The 18150-nt window shown below is 44.2% G+C and overlaps 1 protein-coding gene across 1 annotated transcript; it reads right to left on the bottom strand.

The window, feature by feature from the left end:
• Nucleotides 1-4976: 4976 nt before the first annotated feature.
• Nucleotides 4977-17946, bottom strand: ZC3HAV1L (zinc finger CCCH-type containing, antiviral 1 like). The gene is made up of 4 exons (XM_023250607.2): nucleotides 17523-17946; nucleotides 16491-16626; nucleotides 11126-11384; nucleotides 4977-9145 (listed from the first exon to the last, which is right to left on the bottom strand). Exons 1-4 carry the CDS (start codon nucleotides 17888-17890, stop codon nucleotides 9012-9014), a joined length of 897 nt encoding a protein of 298 aa, XP_023106375.1. The 5' UTR covers nucleotides 17891-17946; the 3' UTR covers nucleotides 4977-9011.
• Between the last annotated feature and the right edge of the window lie 204 nt (nucleotides 17947-18150).

Consider the following 18150-nt stretch of genomic DNA (forward strand, 5'->3'; position numbering starts at 1 on the left):
GTCCCTGTTTTTTTCTTGTTTTTAATACTATAGTAATGTTTTGATCTTTTTCTTTCTGACCCCTTTCTGCCAGGTTGAAGCATTAATAATCTCTCAAAGCATGCTAAGTAACTATGATAGTGACTGGTCAATTTCTGATTAACGTGATTTTTCTTGTTTTTAAAGACACAGACACCAAGTTAATGAAGTACCTGTTCCCAGCTTCTCAGAGTTTTTAAAAATATTATACAATGACTTTGCAATATCCACAAAGTAATCTTCTGATGTTAAGTATTCATCCTGTTGACATGATGAATATATTCAGAGTTTCGTGATCTGCTAGTCTTGTATTTCTGGAGATAAGTTCTACTTAGCCATGGTATAGTTTGGAACACTGGGTTTAGATGAAGACAGACCTGACTTTAAATACTGGTTTACCATTCATTCGATAACCATGTAACTTTGGCCGTGACTTTTCAGAGCCTTGGCTTCCTCACCTAAAAATGGAAATGTTAGTAGAATACCTACCTCATCGTGTTGTATGAAAAGAATTTAAAAATTGGGTCCCTCAGTAGTGTTATTGGCAGTAATAATATACCATGATAATTATTATTGTTTCGTACTTCGCTGGAATCTTATTTAAGAATTTTGTAACTAGATTCAAAAAATGAAACTGGCTTCTAATGGAATTTTTAAGGAATTTTCCTTGTCAGTGTTAAGAATAGCACCTACTTAGCTCACAGAATTAAAATGGGATCATGACATAGCTCTCATTTTTCTAAAAAGAACTTTAATTTTTTATTACACATTGTAGAAAAGGTAGGATATACAGGGAATCAAGCTTATGAATATTAAAATTATCTATAGTCTCACTTAACCAGAAGAAGCATTGTTAGCATTAGATTCTATGCTCTCCCAAGCATTTAAATGCACAGAAGTGTGCACATACATACCCACATTATCATGCTGATAAAAAGTTAGGATCGGGCTGTACACAAAATTTTGTTGCACTGAACACTATATTATGAACGTCTTTTTACCTTAATAGGTAATACTCCCCAAACTCCCATCATTTGTAATGGAGGCATTGTATTCCAAAATACAAACCTATCATAAGTTGTTCAGCACACTCCCTAATGTTGGACAATTAGGTGGTTTCCTTCATATGTAATGCTGCCTCAGACATCATGCTAGGTATTTCTATTGGCCCACAATCCACCCTCCACCCTTCTCCACCATGCTGTTTGCTTCGAGAAGCGAGACTTTGCAAGACTGCCTCGTTGGGCTTCTTCCCTCTCTGGCTTCCGATGCATCTGGACAGTGTGGGAGGGGGTGGGGGTGGATAACACCAGCAAGAAATCTGATAATGGAAAAGGAACCAAGGGTATTTATTCCCCCAGCTCCCACCCTGAAAATACTACTAGTTGGCCGTGTCCTCAAGCATAAGAGCTAGAATGCATCTGGTGGGAGGTTCTCTCCTATGACTACTCCTGCCGGGTTCTCGGAACAGCTCCTTCCCTTTGTGCCTTCATGCTTAGGGTGGTATGGTGCCCCCACCACTGCTAGCCCAAGTTATGCCACCCACCTTTGTGGGTTTCCCTTGACCCTGCCTACCTCTTCATAGATAGTCCTTCATTAAATTGTCTCCATTTATCCATTTTAAGTGTACCATCTCCTTCTTGCCAGGAACCTAACAAATATAAACAACTTTGTAAGTAAATTCCTGTATACATCTTTTATTATCATATGATAAATTTCTCAAACTGGAATTATTTGATCAAAGAGCATGTGTATCTTTTTTAATTTTTTTTAATGTTTTTATTTATTTTTGAGAGAGACAGAGACAGAATGAGAGTGGGTTAGGGGCAGAGAGAGAGGGAGACACAGGATCAGAAGCAGGCTCCAGGCTCTGAGCTGTCAGCACAGAGCCCGACACGGGGCTCGAACTCACGAGCCGCAAGATCATGACCTGAGCTGAAATCGGACGCTCAACCAACTGAGCCACCCAGGCACCCCAAAGCATGTGTATTTTTAAGACCTTTTACAATATTGCCAACTTGCTCTTCAATATACCATTCCTCCAGCAGTACAGGAGAACTTCTGCCCTCAGGCCCCTTGTCCAACTGGATATTATAATTTCTTTTCATCTTTTGCTATGTTCATAAGCACTGCTATACTATAGAGACAGTCTCATCTATGAAAGTCTGTGTTGGGAGGAGATCAGCTAGTAATCATTGCGGTCTATTTTAGTTTTCCCTGCATAACTTTCTTGGTGTTTTACTCTATTACCTGTTACAAATTGACCGGTTAGCCCATATTTGGCCTTTAAGAACTCATTAAAATTATACCTGATTTCATTCTACCCATGTGTAAGGGGGCCATCTCTCCCCCATGCTCTGTCAAAGCTGAAATCATTTTTATGTCATGTCTTTCCATACACAACCTTGTCACTCTTTGGATTTCAGAACTTGACTTATGACTAGTCTCTTTTTAATTAATAATTTATTTATTTTTTAATTTACATCCAAGTTGGTTAGCACATGGCGCAACAATGATTTTAGGAGTAGATTGCTTAATGCCCCTTACCCATTTAGCCCATCCCCCCTCCCTCAACCTCTCCAGTTAACCCTCTGTTCTCTATATTTAAGAGTCTCTTATGTTTTGTCCCCCTCCCTGTTTTATATTATTTTTGCTTCCCTTATGTTCATCTGTTTTGTAACTTAAAGTCCTGAGTTAAGTCATATGATATGTCTTTCTCCAACTCATTTCGCTTAGCATAATACCCTCTAGTGCCATCCACGTAGTTGCAAATGGCAAGATTTCATACTTTTTGATTGCCGAGTAATACTCCATTATATATATATACCACATCTTCTTTATCCATGCATGCATTGATGGACATCTGGGCTCTTTTCATACTTTGGCCATTGTCGATAATGTTGGTAAAAACAGGGGGGTGCACGTGCCCCTTGGAAACAGCATACCTGTGTCCCTTGGATAAATAACTAGCAGTGCAATTGCTGGGTCATAGGGTAGTTCTATTTTTAATTTTTCGAGGACCCTCCATACTGTTTTCCAGAGTGGCTGCGCCAGTTTGCATTCCTACCAGCAGTGCAAAAGAGATCCTCTTTCTCTACATCCTCACCAACATCTGTTGTTGCTTGAGTTGTTAATTTTAGCCGTTCTGACTGGCGTGAGGTCGTACCTCATTGTGGTTTGGATTTGTATTTCCCAGATGATGAGTGGTGTTGAGCATTTTTTCATGTGTCGGTTGGCCATCTGGATGTCTTCTTTGGAGAAGTGTCTATTCATGGCTTTTGCCCATTTCTTCACTGGATTATTTGTTTTTTAGGTGTTGAGTTTGATAAGTTCTTTATAGATATTGGATACTAACCCTTTATCTGATATGTCGCTTTCAAATATCTTCTCCCATTCCGTCAGGGGCCTTTTAGTTTTGCTGAGACTTATGACCAGTCTCTTACTCTTGACTTATGACCAAGCTTGAGAAAAGTTACGATTTTGTAGGTTATCTGATTCTTCTTGTGACTTCCCACATCCTGAACTGAAGTGCAACTCCACATTTAATTTTTTGAAAATTTAAGTAAATCAAGAATTTTTTTTTTAATTTCTTAAAAGCTTACTTATTTTGAGAGAGGGAGAGAGCGTACATGTGGGGGAGGGAGGGAGAGAAAGAGAAAAGGGGAGAGAGAGAGAAGCCCAAGCAGGCTCCACGCTGTCAGCTTGGAGCCCAACAACGCGGTGCGCAATCCCACAAACTATCAGATCATGACCTGAGCCGAAACCAAGAGTTGGACGTTCAACCAACTGAGCCACCCAGGCACCCCGAACTTTTTGAAAATTTAAGTAAATCAAGAATATTTCTGTAAAAAACAAGACATAAAACCATATATTCATTACCACCTTCAATGTGCATGTACTTGCTAATGGAAGAAATTGAATCCTGCCTTTCACATGTCACATGGAAAACTTCTCCTATAAATATTGAAGAGTAATGTGAATTGGTTAATAGTGCAAAAATGTTCCCCAGCTGCCATGTGTACTTGCAGTAAATACCACACAACTGCAGGTATGCCCAGAGCTACTGATCAGAAGACAAAGAGGAAGGGAAATGGAAACTGGAAACCACTGATTGTGCAAGGACCTACAGTATCCAGGCAATCCGAAAGGCAAGGATCTATAATATCCAGGCAATCCAAAAGGCAGGCCTTGACAGGTTGATTCGTTTTTGCTTCCCACACGTTTCCACCACAGAAGCCCTCCACAAAGTCTGAAACTATATGTTTCCAATGATGACAGTGGTTCAGCCCACAGACCTGCACAGAGTTCACAAGCAATCATGTTTTGTGTTGAGGACGTAGGATAAGAGATGTGGAGAAGCATTTCCATGGGGACTGAGTGGTATAAGTCATAAGCAGAGAAAACCTTTTAAAGCAGAGGCCCAAGGCAGGGTCCTCTCTTGCCTGGGTCAGGGCAGTACTGATTTAACTCATCTGTGTTTTGATCATTAAACAGGGTAGTATATCTAAAGAACTTAGAACAGCACTAAACAATGGTATCATGAGTGATGATTACTTCCTTCTGAATACATTCCTGTATTCTCCCAAATTTCTACAATGATATAATACTTTATCTTCCAATAAATCTCTTGGAAAAATATTCCTAAATAAGAATAGGGAAATTCAATGATAGAGTAATACGTTATTTTACAAATAATAATGAATATGAGGTGATGGATGTGTTAACTAACCTTAGTGTGGTAATCATTTCACAATTATATACATGTATCAAATCATCATCTCATACACCTTAAACTTATACAGTGTTATATGTCAATAATATCCCAATAAAGCTGGGAAAAAATTTTTTAAAATAATAATGACATTCCGAATCAATGTACAAAACTCAAAACAGCGCTTAGAATAAAACATACTTTGAGCATATAGCAATAAAAACAAAAAGGAAATTGCATACACATATAAAATATCAATCAATTTTATTTATGAATGTATAGATGTATATAATTATAATAAAAATTACCAAATAGTGAAAAGAAATACATTAAAAGAACGTATGTCATAACAGAGTTACTCAGAATTGAAGGAGGTTTTAATATAGTAAAACCAGTAACATAATCATGTTAGGTGGTTAAATGATAAAAATTATATGATTATACAAAGATACCAATTCTTACTAAAAGCTTCCAACAATAAATGTTTTTTCCCTTATTAAATAGAGAACATTTGTTTAAAGCCAACAATAAACTTCATATGTAATGAAGAAACATCAAAATTTATATTTTAACACAATTTTATTTAACACAAAGCAAAACAGAAATACATAAGAAAAGACAAATATGTCTTTTTTGCAGCTATGGTTTTACATTTGGGAGAAACAAAAAGGCCACCTAACACTGGTAGAACAAAGATAACTCAACAAAAGACAAACATTTAAAAAATTAATAGCATTCTAATGACAGAGATTCCCATACTGAGTAGCAATACAGATGTATTTAGCTAAGAAAAAATTAATGTAATAAGGGATATATAAGGCCTAGATAAAACCAAGAACAAATTATCACGAGAGAAATCAAGGAACCCATCAGTAAGGAAGCGACTTAATTCCTTGATGGGAGGAATTAGTGTCATAAGCGTAAGTCTTAAACAGTTCATTTTAGACCTCGATGATTCCAAATGAAGCACCAAAAAGATGTTTACCTTAAATAACACATTCCTTAGGGGAAAAAAGACTTTTTGAAAATTAAAAATATATATGTGGAGGCAAAAAAGAACAACGAAGACCAGTATCATACTGATTCCATGGATTCAAACACAGAGTTTGATTCATTACATGACAAAAAATACTTCTTCACTGCGAAGTGTCCAAAAAGAAGAAATTACGGTTTTGTTTTGGCTCAAAGCTAGGGAGTAAAAGCAGAAAGCCTGGCAAAGCAAGTGCTACGCGAGAACTTTGAGAATGCTAAGAGAACGGCCTCTCTTGGGGTCAGGAAAGACTAACTAGCATTTTAAAGAATCTGGTTTTGCCAGGTTTCAAGGCAGGAAGAGGGAAGGATTGGCACTTAACAGGAACATCCTTTACAAACAGAGAGTCATAAAATAAAATGGCACATTCCAAAAATTACAAGTAGGTCAGTACACACAATATTGGTCTGCATTTTCAAAACTCAGTCAAAGCCCAATATTTAAAAACCTGAAAACGTATTATAAAATCTGGATCTGGCTTCTTTCGACTAGTTGGACAACATGACAGCCTGGGTCTGCACGCCCACATGGGTAGGAGAGGCAGGTGCCCCCTCAGATGGGCAACTTGCTACGACACGTCCTCTCTCCCCCCATTTCTCTTACAGCCAGCTCACATCATCCATTTAGGTCACCTGTCTCATCCAAGAAGGCATTTGAGTTTATGACTCCTACCTTGCATCGTGGGGACCAATGAAGGTTATGGCAAAAGATAGCACGTGATTAGATCTGCATTTCACAAGCCCAACTGGGCACAAGGTGGAAGGTTTGGGGATGGTGGGGGGGGGGGGTAGAAGGTGGTAAGGAAACCAATGAAATCCACAAAAGCCTATTGTATGAAAAATTAAAATGGGACTGCCATCACTGAAGGAAAACAGGGGGCCACCTCGCACCTTCTATAAAAATACTCTCACAAGACAGAACCGGAAAACCAAGGAGTCCTACATCTGTGGCATCAGAGCAAGAGCTGATGAGGATTGGAAACGAGGCTGTGTGTAGGGGATGGAAAGAAAGGGGCAGAGGACAAAAACTTGAGAGTTCTGAAGGGAAACTAATCTCCAACACTGGGTAACCAGTCTGACATAAGGAACCAGGAGAAAGACGAGTATGAGGACAATTTGTAGGGTTTTGCTTTAAGTTGGTAGTTTGTTGATACTCCAAAAATAAAGAAACCAAAGAAGGGACGAGTCTATAGGAAAGTTAGTATTTAACCTAGGTTATGTTGAATTTGTGGGGCCTATGGATGTGCACCTTCCTCATACGCCCTGATAAATGACCAAAGAAAAATCATCTCCAATTCTCCTGTAGTAACTTTCCAACAGCTGAATCATGAGCTGGAAATGAGGGTCAAGTATAATTACATAAAATATCTTTACAGAATGAATACTAACAGAACTAAGCTTTAAAGGGAATATTATACATTCCCTATGTATTTACTGTACATAAAATATTGTAACAGAGATTACAGAGGGCTAATAACTGCACATAAAAGCATAATTAGAAGATGTATAAAAAAAACACAATACTGTAAAAGTCCACCAAGTCTCTTAATAGACAGGATATACATTTATACCCTACACTTTCCATTAAGAATTTAAGATGGCTAAAAAAATTTAATGAAAAATTAAAAAAGAATTTTAGATGGCTTATAGCAAAAATACACATAGTGAAAGGATAAAATGTAAATAACAATAATAAAATGTAAAAATAATTTCGTAAAAAAAATAGCACCAGGAAAAATCAGAACTAGGAAGAAGGAAACAAGGTATGCAGAACAGAAGGGCTTTCAGAAATACTGCTGTGGACAACCAAAGTGAAAAGATTAACCGCGTGACTCTTATTGTCCATGAGGAGAAAACACAGCAATTTCTCACTCTGAAAAGGATGTTTCTGCACACCTTCCCCAATAGAGAAGACAGCATTTCATGATAAAACATGCTTCTAAACTAAATTAATTCAGCTTTATGAAAAACTCACTACCCTTGTCCCTATTTCTCAAATGTGTTACCGCAGGAAAGTTAAACTTAAAAACAAACAAACAAAACTTTACACACTGACATTTGGGGATATCACAACAGGAAACCCAGAAAAAGATCTCATGATGCTGCTTCTCTGTACCCCTCAATGAAAACAAAGAACCAAACATCCGAGCTTAACTGGATGAAGGAAGCTGGCCGGGGTGGAGAAGGCAACGTGAAATGGGTGAGGTATATAGGTTTCTGATGGTCTCTCCTGATCCACAGAAAGAATGGATACAACTTCGAGGAACAGAGAGGAACAACATACTGTTTAAACGGTAGCAATGGAGCTTTGGCAAAGAAATTTAATAAAAAACGAAGAGTGGACAGAGTGAGGTAGAAATCTTTGGTGAGCACTCAAAAGTTATAAAGCTATGGTACTGGCTGAGGACGGATCCACAGAGGTGGGTATCATATGAGCACGGTACAAGTGATATCCTCTCGTGAAAATCGAGGAACCTCATCGAAAGCCATGCCATATCAGCACAGAGGAGGGCCCCAGGAACTGAAGGGCAAACACGAAACACACCATATAAGACATACAGAAAACACACAGGAAAATACTCACTTGCATATACTTAAAGAAACGCAAACCAAAAAGACAGTATCCTTTAGCACCTACAAGCCTAAGCAAAAGAAGAAATTTAAAAATTCAGTATGGTAAGGATTTTAAGAGTCCTATTCAAAATTTGTGAGAAAGAATTGAAATATCCCAGAATAAGGGAAATAGTGACGTAAGCGATCATCTGGTAGTGTATCCGTGCATTCAAATGATTATACGTGATAAAATGCGAATAGGGAAAGGTGCTTATGAAACTTTAAGAGAAAACAAGAGTACAAAGCGTACGTATTCCAGAACTACCACTATGTAAACTGTGTATATGGGCGCATAGGAAAAACCCTGGGTGGGTCACAGAGCAAGTCAGCAGAACCCACTCCTTTTGGAGCTCCCGCCGGCCTGGGGAAAGCTCTTGGGGACTTCGGGCAGGATGGGCCATCTTCACGGTGCACGCTGGACCGACCCCAACCATACTCACGTCCTATCCTCTCTGCCTGCTCAGCGTCCAACCACATCCCCGACCACCGTCCTCTTTGATTTTACAACAACTTGTGAGGTAGGTACTACTACGACCGTGACTGGAAAATGATGAAATGAACGAGCTTACAAGTTAAGCTCAACAGAAGCTTTGTTTTCAGACCTTCTAGTTGGACACACTTCTTCTTTCACTGACGCCCTTTAAGGTTTACCTGCATGTGGTTTCTTGGCTGACTGAGCGGGGCCGGGCACCAGAGGGCTGGCCTCTGGAGCGCCGGCTACGTGTACTCCTGGTTCCTCAAGGCCCTGTGAACACTCAGCAGAAGCTGAATTCCCTAAAAAGAAGACAAAGAGATGAACTTTCCTGGGACACCTCTTTTATCGCTCTCCATTTCATTTTGTGTTGGGAGCATCGGCCCAGCAGATCAGATCCCAGCCAAAAGTCCCAACACTGCTCTGGATTTGGAGAGTTTGTGTTTTCTAGATTTATTTCACACACACACACACACACACACACACACACACACACACAAGTTCATAGTTAGGAGAGACCCACTAAACAAGACCAGATGAGGGTGATGACAGGCCCTGTACCTGGCCTAGAAGATCCCCGCCATCATTCAGGCTTCCCTAGACAGCCTCCAACACTACCTTCAAACCACCCGCTCAGGAAGTCAGCCACGACCATCCCAACAGAAGAAAACTCCGTATCAAGAAGCACCTGGGTGGCCCAGTCTGCTAAGCAGCCGTCAGCATGGAGCCCATTTCAGATCCTCTGTTTCCCTCTCTTTCTGCCCCTCCCCCCCCCACCTCTCTCTCTCAAAATTAAATAAACATTTCAAAAGAAGAAGGAAAAGAAAAGAAAACTCCGCATCAATAGTTTGGAGATTCTGACTTTGCTGGTTTGGTTTTCCCAAATTCAGCAATTCTCCTAAGCCTACCACCCACTGAAACTGATTTTCAGCTATAAACAAATCGAATAGAATAAGTAACCTGAATGCACTGTAGTTAAAAGTACACCAAACCACACTTTGTAGACCCATTTTTTTTTTCAACGTTTTTTATTTATTTTTGGGACAGAGAGAGACACAGCATGAACGGGGGAGAGGCAGAGAGAGAGGGAGACACAGAATCGGAAACAGGCTCCAGGCTCTGAGCCATCAGCCCAGAGCGTGACGCAGGGCTCGAACTCACGGACCGCGAGATCGTGACCTGGCTGAAGTCGGACGCTTAACCGACTGCACCACCCAGGCGCCCCTGTAGACCCATTTTTTAATGGTAGACTATGCAGCAACATAGGAAAATATTTATGATTCTTGATAAAGTGAAAATTTAAGATACTAATGCATACTTCAACCACAACTAGACTGGAATTTGTATAGTAACAGGAGGGACGGCCCTGCAAAATAAATGGTAACAATCACTGTGGATGGAGTGAGTGGAATCATGCAATTTATATCTCTACTCTCCACTTTCTAAATTTTTATGGAATATGGTTAAAATTTCTTAATAACGAAAAAAGAACATACTTTCTTAAAAGTTCTCATCACAGGAAAACAAACTTTGTAACTATGTATGATGACAGATGTTACCTACACTTAACTGCGATCATTTCTGCTGTGTATACAAATATCGAAATATGTACCTCTGAAACTATACAACGTTGTATGTTTACTACCTCAGCAAAAGTAAAGAAAGAAAAAGAAAACACTTTAATTCAAATTTAATAAAGAAATCCATTCCTGTGTTTTCCTTCCCTTTCTAGGCCACTGGCCCACCTCCTTCCTCTTTCTTCCTAAAAAAGCTGTGAGGACAGTTGTACCCACTTCCTGGCCCCCAGCTTAGCGAGGAGGTACACTGCTCAAACCCTTTGGCAGATGTTATTAGCCGGCGGCGCAGAAAGTAAACTCTATCCCTTCCTTCCTTTTAGAACCACAGTTCTAGGGGCACCTGGGTGGCTCAGACAGTTAAGCGTCCAATTCTTGGTTTCAGCTCAGGTCATGATCTCAAGGTTTAGTGACTTCGAGCCCCGCATCGGGCTCTGTGCTGACAGCGCATGCTTGGGATTCTCTCTCTCTGCCTCTCCCCTGCACATGCTGTCTCTGTCTCTCTCAAAACAAATAAGTAAAGTTTAAGACAAAATTAAAAAAAAAAAAAAAAGAACAACCATAGTTCTCCATCAGAAAACATCAGAAAATATTGGTCCGGTTTCCCCGAGGATAGAGCAAAACTTACAATGTGAGGTGCCATCCCCCCCAGACTCACTTTCTGGTCAAAACTATGTGTCGGTAGTGTTCTCCCTCTGATATTCTCACCTTGACTTTCAAGCACCTTGTGCAGCTTCATATGCTTGTAGGTAGAGATTATCTGAAAATTAACGACACTTGGGACACTCAGTCCTTGGTCCTGCAGCAGCTTCAGGGCTGCGGCATGAATGAGCTGATGGGACCGTTTGCATTTCTGAAGTCTGCACTCCCCTCTGACAAAGGACTTGCACACGTGAAACTTGTTGCACTTCTCCTTCATGTTGCAGTAGCCATGCAGCGCTTCCCCTTTGTTGTACAGCAAACACACCTGGCACAGAAATGAAGCAACACTTGACACGTTTGGTTGCACTGTCATTTACAGCAATTGATGAAAGAAAAAAAAAATTATTTTTACGATTTTAGTTTTAAGTCATTTCTACACCCAACGTGGGGCTCGAACTCACAACCCTGAGACCAAGAGTCACACGCTCCACTGACTGAGCCAGCCAGGCACCCTGAGAAAACATTTCTGTGAGAGAAGTGTGATCAGCAGAGACTTGGGCCATCATATGTTAAAATATAAACTAACTAAACAGTATGACACTGGTTCAGGGATGTATAGGAGATCAAGAAAAAGAGATCCTACACCTAGCCTCAAAATAAAAATATTCCTTAAAGATTTGATAGAGCTCAACAATAAAACTGTATGAGCCTCATGTTTTCTTAAAACAATTTTTTAACGTTTTTATTTCTTTTTGAGACAGGGAGAGACAGAGCATGAACAGGGGAGGGTCAGAGAGAGGGAGACACAGAATCTGAAACAGGCTCCAGGCTCTGAGCTGTCAGCACAGAGCCCGACACGGGGCTCGAACTCACGGACCGCGAGATCATGACCTGAGCCGAAGTCGGCCGCTTAACTGACTGAGCCACCCAGGCGCCCCAAGCCTCATGTTTTCTTGTAGAAGACTTTTTAACTAATACTGTGGTTCCGTGCGATTTTAAATTTTTTATCTTTTTTTAAAAAATGCTTATTTATTTATTTGGCAGGGGCACAGAGAGAGGGAGAGAATGAATCCCAAGTAGGCTCTGTGCTGCGCAGGGCCCAACTCGGAGCTCGATCTCACAAACTGAGATCATGACCTGAGCCAAAATCAACAGTTAGTCACTTAACTGACCGAGCCACTCAGGCACCCCTAAATTTTTATCTTAATGCTTTTGTTGTTCAAAAATAAACACTATTCTAGCTTTCTGTATTTTCTTAAAACAGTTTTTTTAATGTTTATTTATTATTATTAGTTTAATGTTTATTTATTTTTGAGAGGGAGATAGAGTGTGAGAGAGAGAGAGAGAGGGAGACACAGAATCCTAAGCAGGCTCCAGGCTCCGAGCTGTCAGCACAGAGCCCAACGTGGGACTTGAACTCATGAACCACAAGATCACGACCTGAGCTGAAGTTGGATGCTTAGCCAACTGAGCCACCCAGGCGCCCTATTTATTATTTTTGAGGGAAAGAAAGTGATCAGGAGAGGGGCAGAGAGAGAGAGGGAAAGAGACAGAGAGTCCCAAGCAGGCTCCACACTGTCAGTGCAGAGCCTGAGGCAGGGCTTGAACCCACGAACAGTGAGATCATGACCTGAGTGGAAATCAAGAGTCAGACGCTCAACCGATGGAGCCACCCAGGCAACCTGAAACCGTCTGGATGAATTATATTTTTTTCTAGAAATGTGTCCATTTCATTGAAGTTTTCAAATGTATTAGTATCACATTGTACGTATTTCCAATGTGTGTTTCTTTCAACACCACCAAGTCATTCTCAGAGGACAATGACCAGATGTCCCACAGATTCGAACTCCCCCCGAATACTGTCTACCCGGACATAGCGGCAGATCCCACAGGTTAAGGGCTCAGTCCCACGAGGCTGCCCCACTTCAAATGTCCATCTGTTGCTGCCTGAACTGCTATAAAGGTCATCACCGGGGCACCTGGGTGGCACAGTCGGTTAAGCGTCCGACTTCAGCCAGGTCACGATCTCATGGTCCGTGAGTTCGAGCCCCGCGTCAGGCTCTGGGCTGATGGCTGGGAGCCTGGAGCCTGTTTCCGATTCTGTGTCTCCCTCTCTCTCTCTGCCCCTCCCCCGTTCATGCTCTGTCTCTCTCTGTCCCAAAAATAAATAAACGTTGAAAAAAAAAAATTAAAAAAAAAAAAAAAAAAAAGGTCATCACCACCTCCTCCTCCAGTTAATGTGCCAGAACAGCTCACAGGAGTCAGATGACCACTTTATTATAAAATGATATAACCCGGGAACACGCAGGTAGAAGAGCCGCATGTGGTGAGGTGAGGGGAGAAAAAGTGTGGAGCTTCCATACCCTCTCCTGGGGCCTCACTCTCCCAGCACCTCCGTGTGCTCACCACCCTGCACGCTGTCTGGAGGTCTGTCCTTTTGGGTTTTTATGGAAACTTCCTGACACAGGCATGATCGATTACATCATGGGCCACTGGTAAATGAGCTCCATCCCTACGCCCCTCTGCCCTCCCAGGGGGTGCAAAAGTGAGGGGGAGGGGATAAAAGTTACAACTCTCGGGGCGCCTAGGGGGCTCAGATGGTTAAGCGTTCGACTCTTGGTCTCGGCTCAGGTCATGATGTCACAGTTCATGGGGTTGAGCTCCGTGCTGACAGCACGGAGCCTTCTTGGGAACTCTCCCTCTCTGCCCCTCCTCTGTTCACACAATCTCTCTCTCTCTCTCTCTCTCTCTCTCTCTCTCTCTCTCAAAATAAATAAATAAAGTTAAAAAAAAAAGTGTTGGGGGAAAAAAAAAGTTGTTCTCCTGACAACCAGCTCCTGTCCTTAGGTCACCAAAGGGCTTTCCAAAAATCACTTAAAAACAGACACCTTTACAGCTCTCATCATGTAGGAAATTCCAAGGGTTTTAGGAGCTCTATGTCGGGAATGAGGATGAAGACCAAATATATTTATCATTATAACCATAAGATCACAATGTTTGTCCTATCGTCTTTTTATCACGTGATGTATCTGTTCCTGCGTACTGTGTCTTTAGGAGAGTGGTGGAAAGGGGTCATAGCCATTTCCACACAAGAGATGTGGGGCACCACTCCTGATTCCTCCGTGGTCCCCGCCACCAAAGTGGCCATGCTGTGTGTCACAGGATACATACCTCCAGTGCTGGGTGACAGGACCAGGGGTGGGCTCCTGTCCCAAGTGCAGCCAGCCCACTGGCTGCTCACAAAACACTACGGTAGTTGGGTATGACAAGACGAGGCTGGACCCAGGAGAGCAGGCACAAGCCATAAGGAAACGGGCTCAATAAGTTCAACAATGTAACAACATTAAACATCTGTAAGTCAAACAATATCATAAAAACTAAAAGGTTGGGGCGCCTGGGTGGCTCAGTAGGTTGAGAATCCGACTTCAGCTCAGGTCATGATCTCACAGCTCGTGGGTTCGAGCCCCGCGTCGGGCTCTGTGCTGACAGGTCAGAGCCTGGAGCCTGCTTCGGATTCTGTGTCTCCCTCTCTCTCTCTCAAAAATAAATAAACGTTAAAAAAAAATTTTTTTGGGGGGCGCCTGGGTGGCGCAGTCGGTTAAGCGTCCGACTTCAGCCAGGTCACGATCTTGCGGTCCGTGAGTTCGAGCCCCGCATCAGGCTCTGGGCTGATGGCTCGGAGCCTGGAGCCTGTTTCCGATTCTGTGTCTCCCTCTCTCTCTGCCCCTCCCCCGTTCATGCTCTGTCTCTCTCTGTCCCAAAAATAAATAAACGTTGAAAAAAAAAATTTTTTTAAAAAAATTTTTTTTTTAACTAAAAGGTAACTAGAAGTGTCACCAACCCTTCTCTCTCAGAGAGGAAGGACTGGACTGGACCCCTGTTACTGCCATTCTCTTCTCCCTTCCTGCCAATAACCTGCTCCAGCTGTGGCTCCGGGTCCTTTTGGCAACATCATTGGAATGTATCTGGCTTATAACCATGACTGATCAAGTCTGGCTTCAAAGCCCAAAGAAGTGAGAAAGGAGATGTGGATGCCAAGAATAAACCCCGTGGCTAAGGCTGACTCCAGTGCTGCCTTCCACATACAGATTCTCCTGCCTTGAGGGCGGCCTTTGCCATCTCACCAAAGGCTCCAGCTCATACCTCCAGCCTTGTGACTTCCTTCCCTTCTCGACCCTGAACTACCTTAGCATTAACGGGGCACCACACTCACACACTACCCTCCGGTTTCCCAACATCCCCCCTTCTTCCCACCCCACCCCTCTTCTGGCAACTTGAATGTCTACGACAGCATCAGTGCTAGAGTAGAAAATTCTACTTTTCACTGGTGGGCTCTTGTAATATTTTCTTTGGGGATTCCAACTGTTTTGTTTTCAAAAAGTCTTTGTGTATAGCTAAACAGATACAAATACGCTAATTTCACCATGACAGCAGTTCTAATGGGCACTACTTAAACATTTGGAACCAAATCATTTCAAAGCAATTAAAATTGGTATCTAAAGCCCCAAGAAAGTAAATGGGGGAGGATACTTTCAACAAACGTGACCACAAAAGGGACCTGTATCATTACAGACATCTAATAGGGGCGCCTGGGTGGTTCAGTCGGTTAAATGTCTGACTCGTGATTCAGCTCAGGTCATGATCTCATAGTTTCGGGAGTTCGAGCCCCAAGTTGGGCTCTGCACTAAAAGCATGGAGGCTGCTTGGTATCCTCTCTCTCTCTCCCTCTCTCCCTCTCTCTCTCTCTCTGCCTCTCCTCCACTTATACAACCCCCCCCCCAATAAACTTAAAAAAAAAGACACCTTATCAATTAATAGGAAAACAAATGCCTCAACAGAAAAATAGGCAAAAGCATAAACAGGCAATTCACAAAACACAGGCTTCATAGACAGACGTAAATTTAAATCTGCTATGTACTATGTGACCTTGAGCAAGTTAATGTAGCTGAGTCTCAGTTTCCTCACCTGTAAAACGGGGACACGTTATTAATGAGCTAAGATATGTGAATGACTTAGCCTTCAGTAAGCAATCAAAAAACTAGTGGCTAAGAGCGCCTGGTTGGCTCAGTTGGAGCCTCCAACTCCTGGTTTCAGCTCAGGTCATGATCTCTGAGTTCGTTGAGATCTCTCAAACGGTGCAGAGCCTGCTTGGGACTCTCTGTCTCTGACTCTGTCTCTCTCTCTGCCCCTCCCCCACTTGCTCTCTATCTCTCTCAAAAAAATAAAAATAAAATAAACCATTTTCGTTATTTCTTTATCACACGCGTCCATCACTCCTTGTGGATCAAAGCCTAAAATCACAGCGACTGCATAAAGGTCAGCACTGCACCATAACCTCCACCCATACACCTGACCTCTGCAAGGTGACTTTTGATGTTCTCGATCTCCTTCATCGTGCATTCAGTATGAGGGTGAATTCTCGGTAACTCACCTCTGGTAAAAGGCACGGGTCATTCTGTAAAAGCAGGATCCGAAGCTGGGCCTCATTGAGGCCAAAAAGCCCATGGTTTTTCAGAACTTGGATGTTGACGGGTGTGTGGATATCATGGGAAAGGGTACAGGTAGACCTAGGAGAACACAGAGCTCTGGATCAGAGGCCCAGGTGAAGGGGCCAGTCCGCCAAATTCCTGGCTTTCGACTCACGTGTGAAGTTAAACAATTTTCCCTGAACCCAAAGATACACCACAGCTAATAAAGCCAGCACTAATAATAAAAAAGCCGAGTGGAAGCCACTCTCCTCCCAAGGTCACTTGCATTTTAAATCGGGATGCCTGAAAGCCAGCCAAAGGCACCCCCTGCCCCAGTCACCTGCCTCGATGCCTTCTGTTGTTGGCCGGAAGGTGACTGACCGTACTTCTCCACCCCGAACAGCTGCCCACCCCCGACAGTCCACCGACGTTGGGAGTGAAGTGTGCCCCCGACCCCGCTTTGGGGAGCCTGAGTGAACCAAGGATGATCAGAGGCCTCAGAATACCGCCCTCGGTTTCCTGGGGGTCATTCCAGATCGGGCTTTCTAAACCGGTGAGCACCGACTCACTTGGGTAAAAAAAAACTTTGAGGTTACGTGCAAAGAAAGGAAGGACACTCTCGACAAAGGGTCCGAGGACCTCACAGGTCCGCAAAAGCCCCCCGGTAGGACCACCGGAGTAAACGAACTCAAAAGTCCCAGTCCGGATTTCCCGCGGCCGCGCCGCGAAGGTTTCCGCGGGCAGGGGCTGGACTCCGGGGGGCGAGCAGCGGTGAAGAAATCCCGACCGATCCGGACGACTTCGGGCCTCGCTCCGCGCCGCAGCTGGAAGCGCAGGGGAGCCCCCCTCCCCCACCCCCGAGGACGCCGCGGGGGCCCCTTCCCGGGCCTTCCCTTCCGCCCTCCGACGGCGGGGCGGGGTGCACCCCCCCCCCCCGAACGCGCGATCCCTTTTCTCCTTCCCCCGGGGCCCCGCTCCCCCGCCGCCCGCCTCACCAGCAGTCGCGGTTCGGGCACTTGCCCAGCATGTGGCGGCGGCAGAGGTGCAGCTGGTCGCAGGCCTGGCACTCGCCGCGCTGGTAGCGGGCGCAGAGGCGCGCGGAGGACACGGCCACCACCCGCCAGGCGCAGGGGCCGCCGCCCGCGCCGCCCGCGCCGGCCGCCGCCTCGGCCTCGGCGTCCCAGAGGCCCTCCCTCATCTCCACCTCCTGCAGCAGGAAGCGGTCGGGCCCGGCCTGGCGCAGCACGTCTCGGAGCCGGGCCTCCGAGAGCTCCACGTGGCCGCGCAGGTCCCGCAGGAACATGCGGCCGCCGTTGGCGCACAGCACCTTGGTGAGGAAGGAGCACACCGTGGGCTCCGCCATGGCCGCGGCCGAGCACGGAAACCCGAGGCGGGCAGACTCCTCCCAGTCACGTCCACGACTCGGGCCCGAGCTCCCGGGGCCGGGCCGGGGGTGGGGGGAGGGCGCGCCGCGGCGGCAGAGGCGGGGGCGGGGGCGGGGGGCCGGGCGGGGGCCTGCGGGCCACCCGCGGGCGCCACCGCGTTCACCGAGCGCGGGTCAAGGGGAGGCCTCGCCTAGAGGGACGTGGGTGGTGGGGGGAGGCGTGACCCGTGAGCAAATGA

The sequence above is a fragment of the Felis catus genome, chromosome A2 (assembly GCF_018350175.1).
Source record: "Felis catus isolate Fca126 chromosome A2, F.catus_Fca126_mat1.0, whole genome shotgun sequence".
In the NCBI taxonomy this organism is placed as follows: Eukaryota; Metazoa; Chordata; class Mammalia; order Carnivora; family Felidae; genus Felis; species Felis catus.

Coding starts and splice junctions, on each gene's coding strand:
- ZC3HAV1L (XM_023250607.2), bottom strand. CDS start 17,890: ATGGCGGAGCCCACGGTGTGCTCCTTCCTCACCAAGGTGCTGTGCGCC. Junction 11,385..16,490: donor ACCCGTGCCTTTTACCAGAG/GTGAGTTACCGA, acceptor TTTCTGTGCCAG/GTGTGTTTGCTGTACAACAA. Junction 9,146..11,125: donor CAAGGTGCTTGAAAGTCAAG/GTGAGAATATCA, acceptor TCTTCTTTTTAG/GGAATTCAGCTTCTGCTGAG.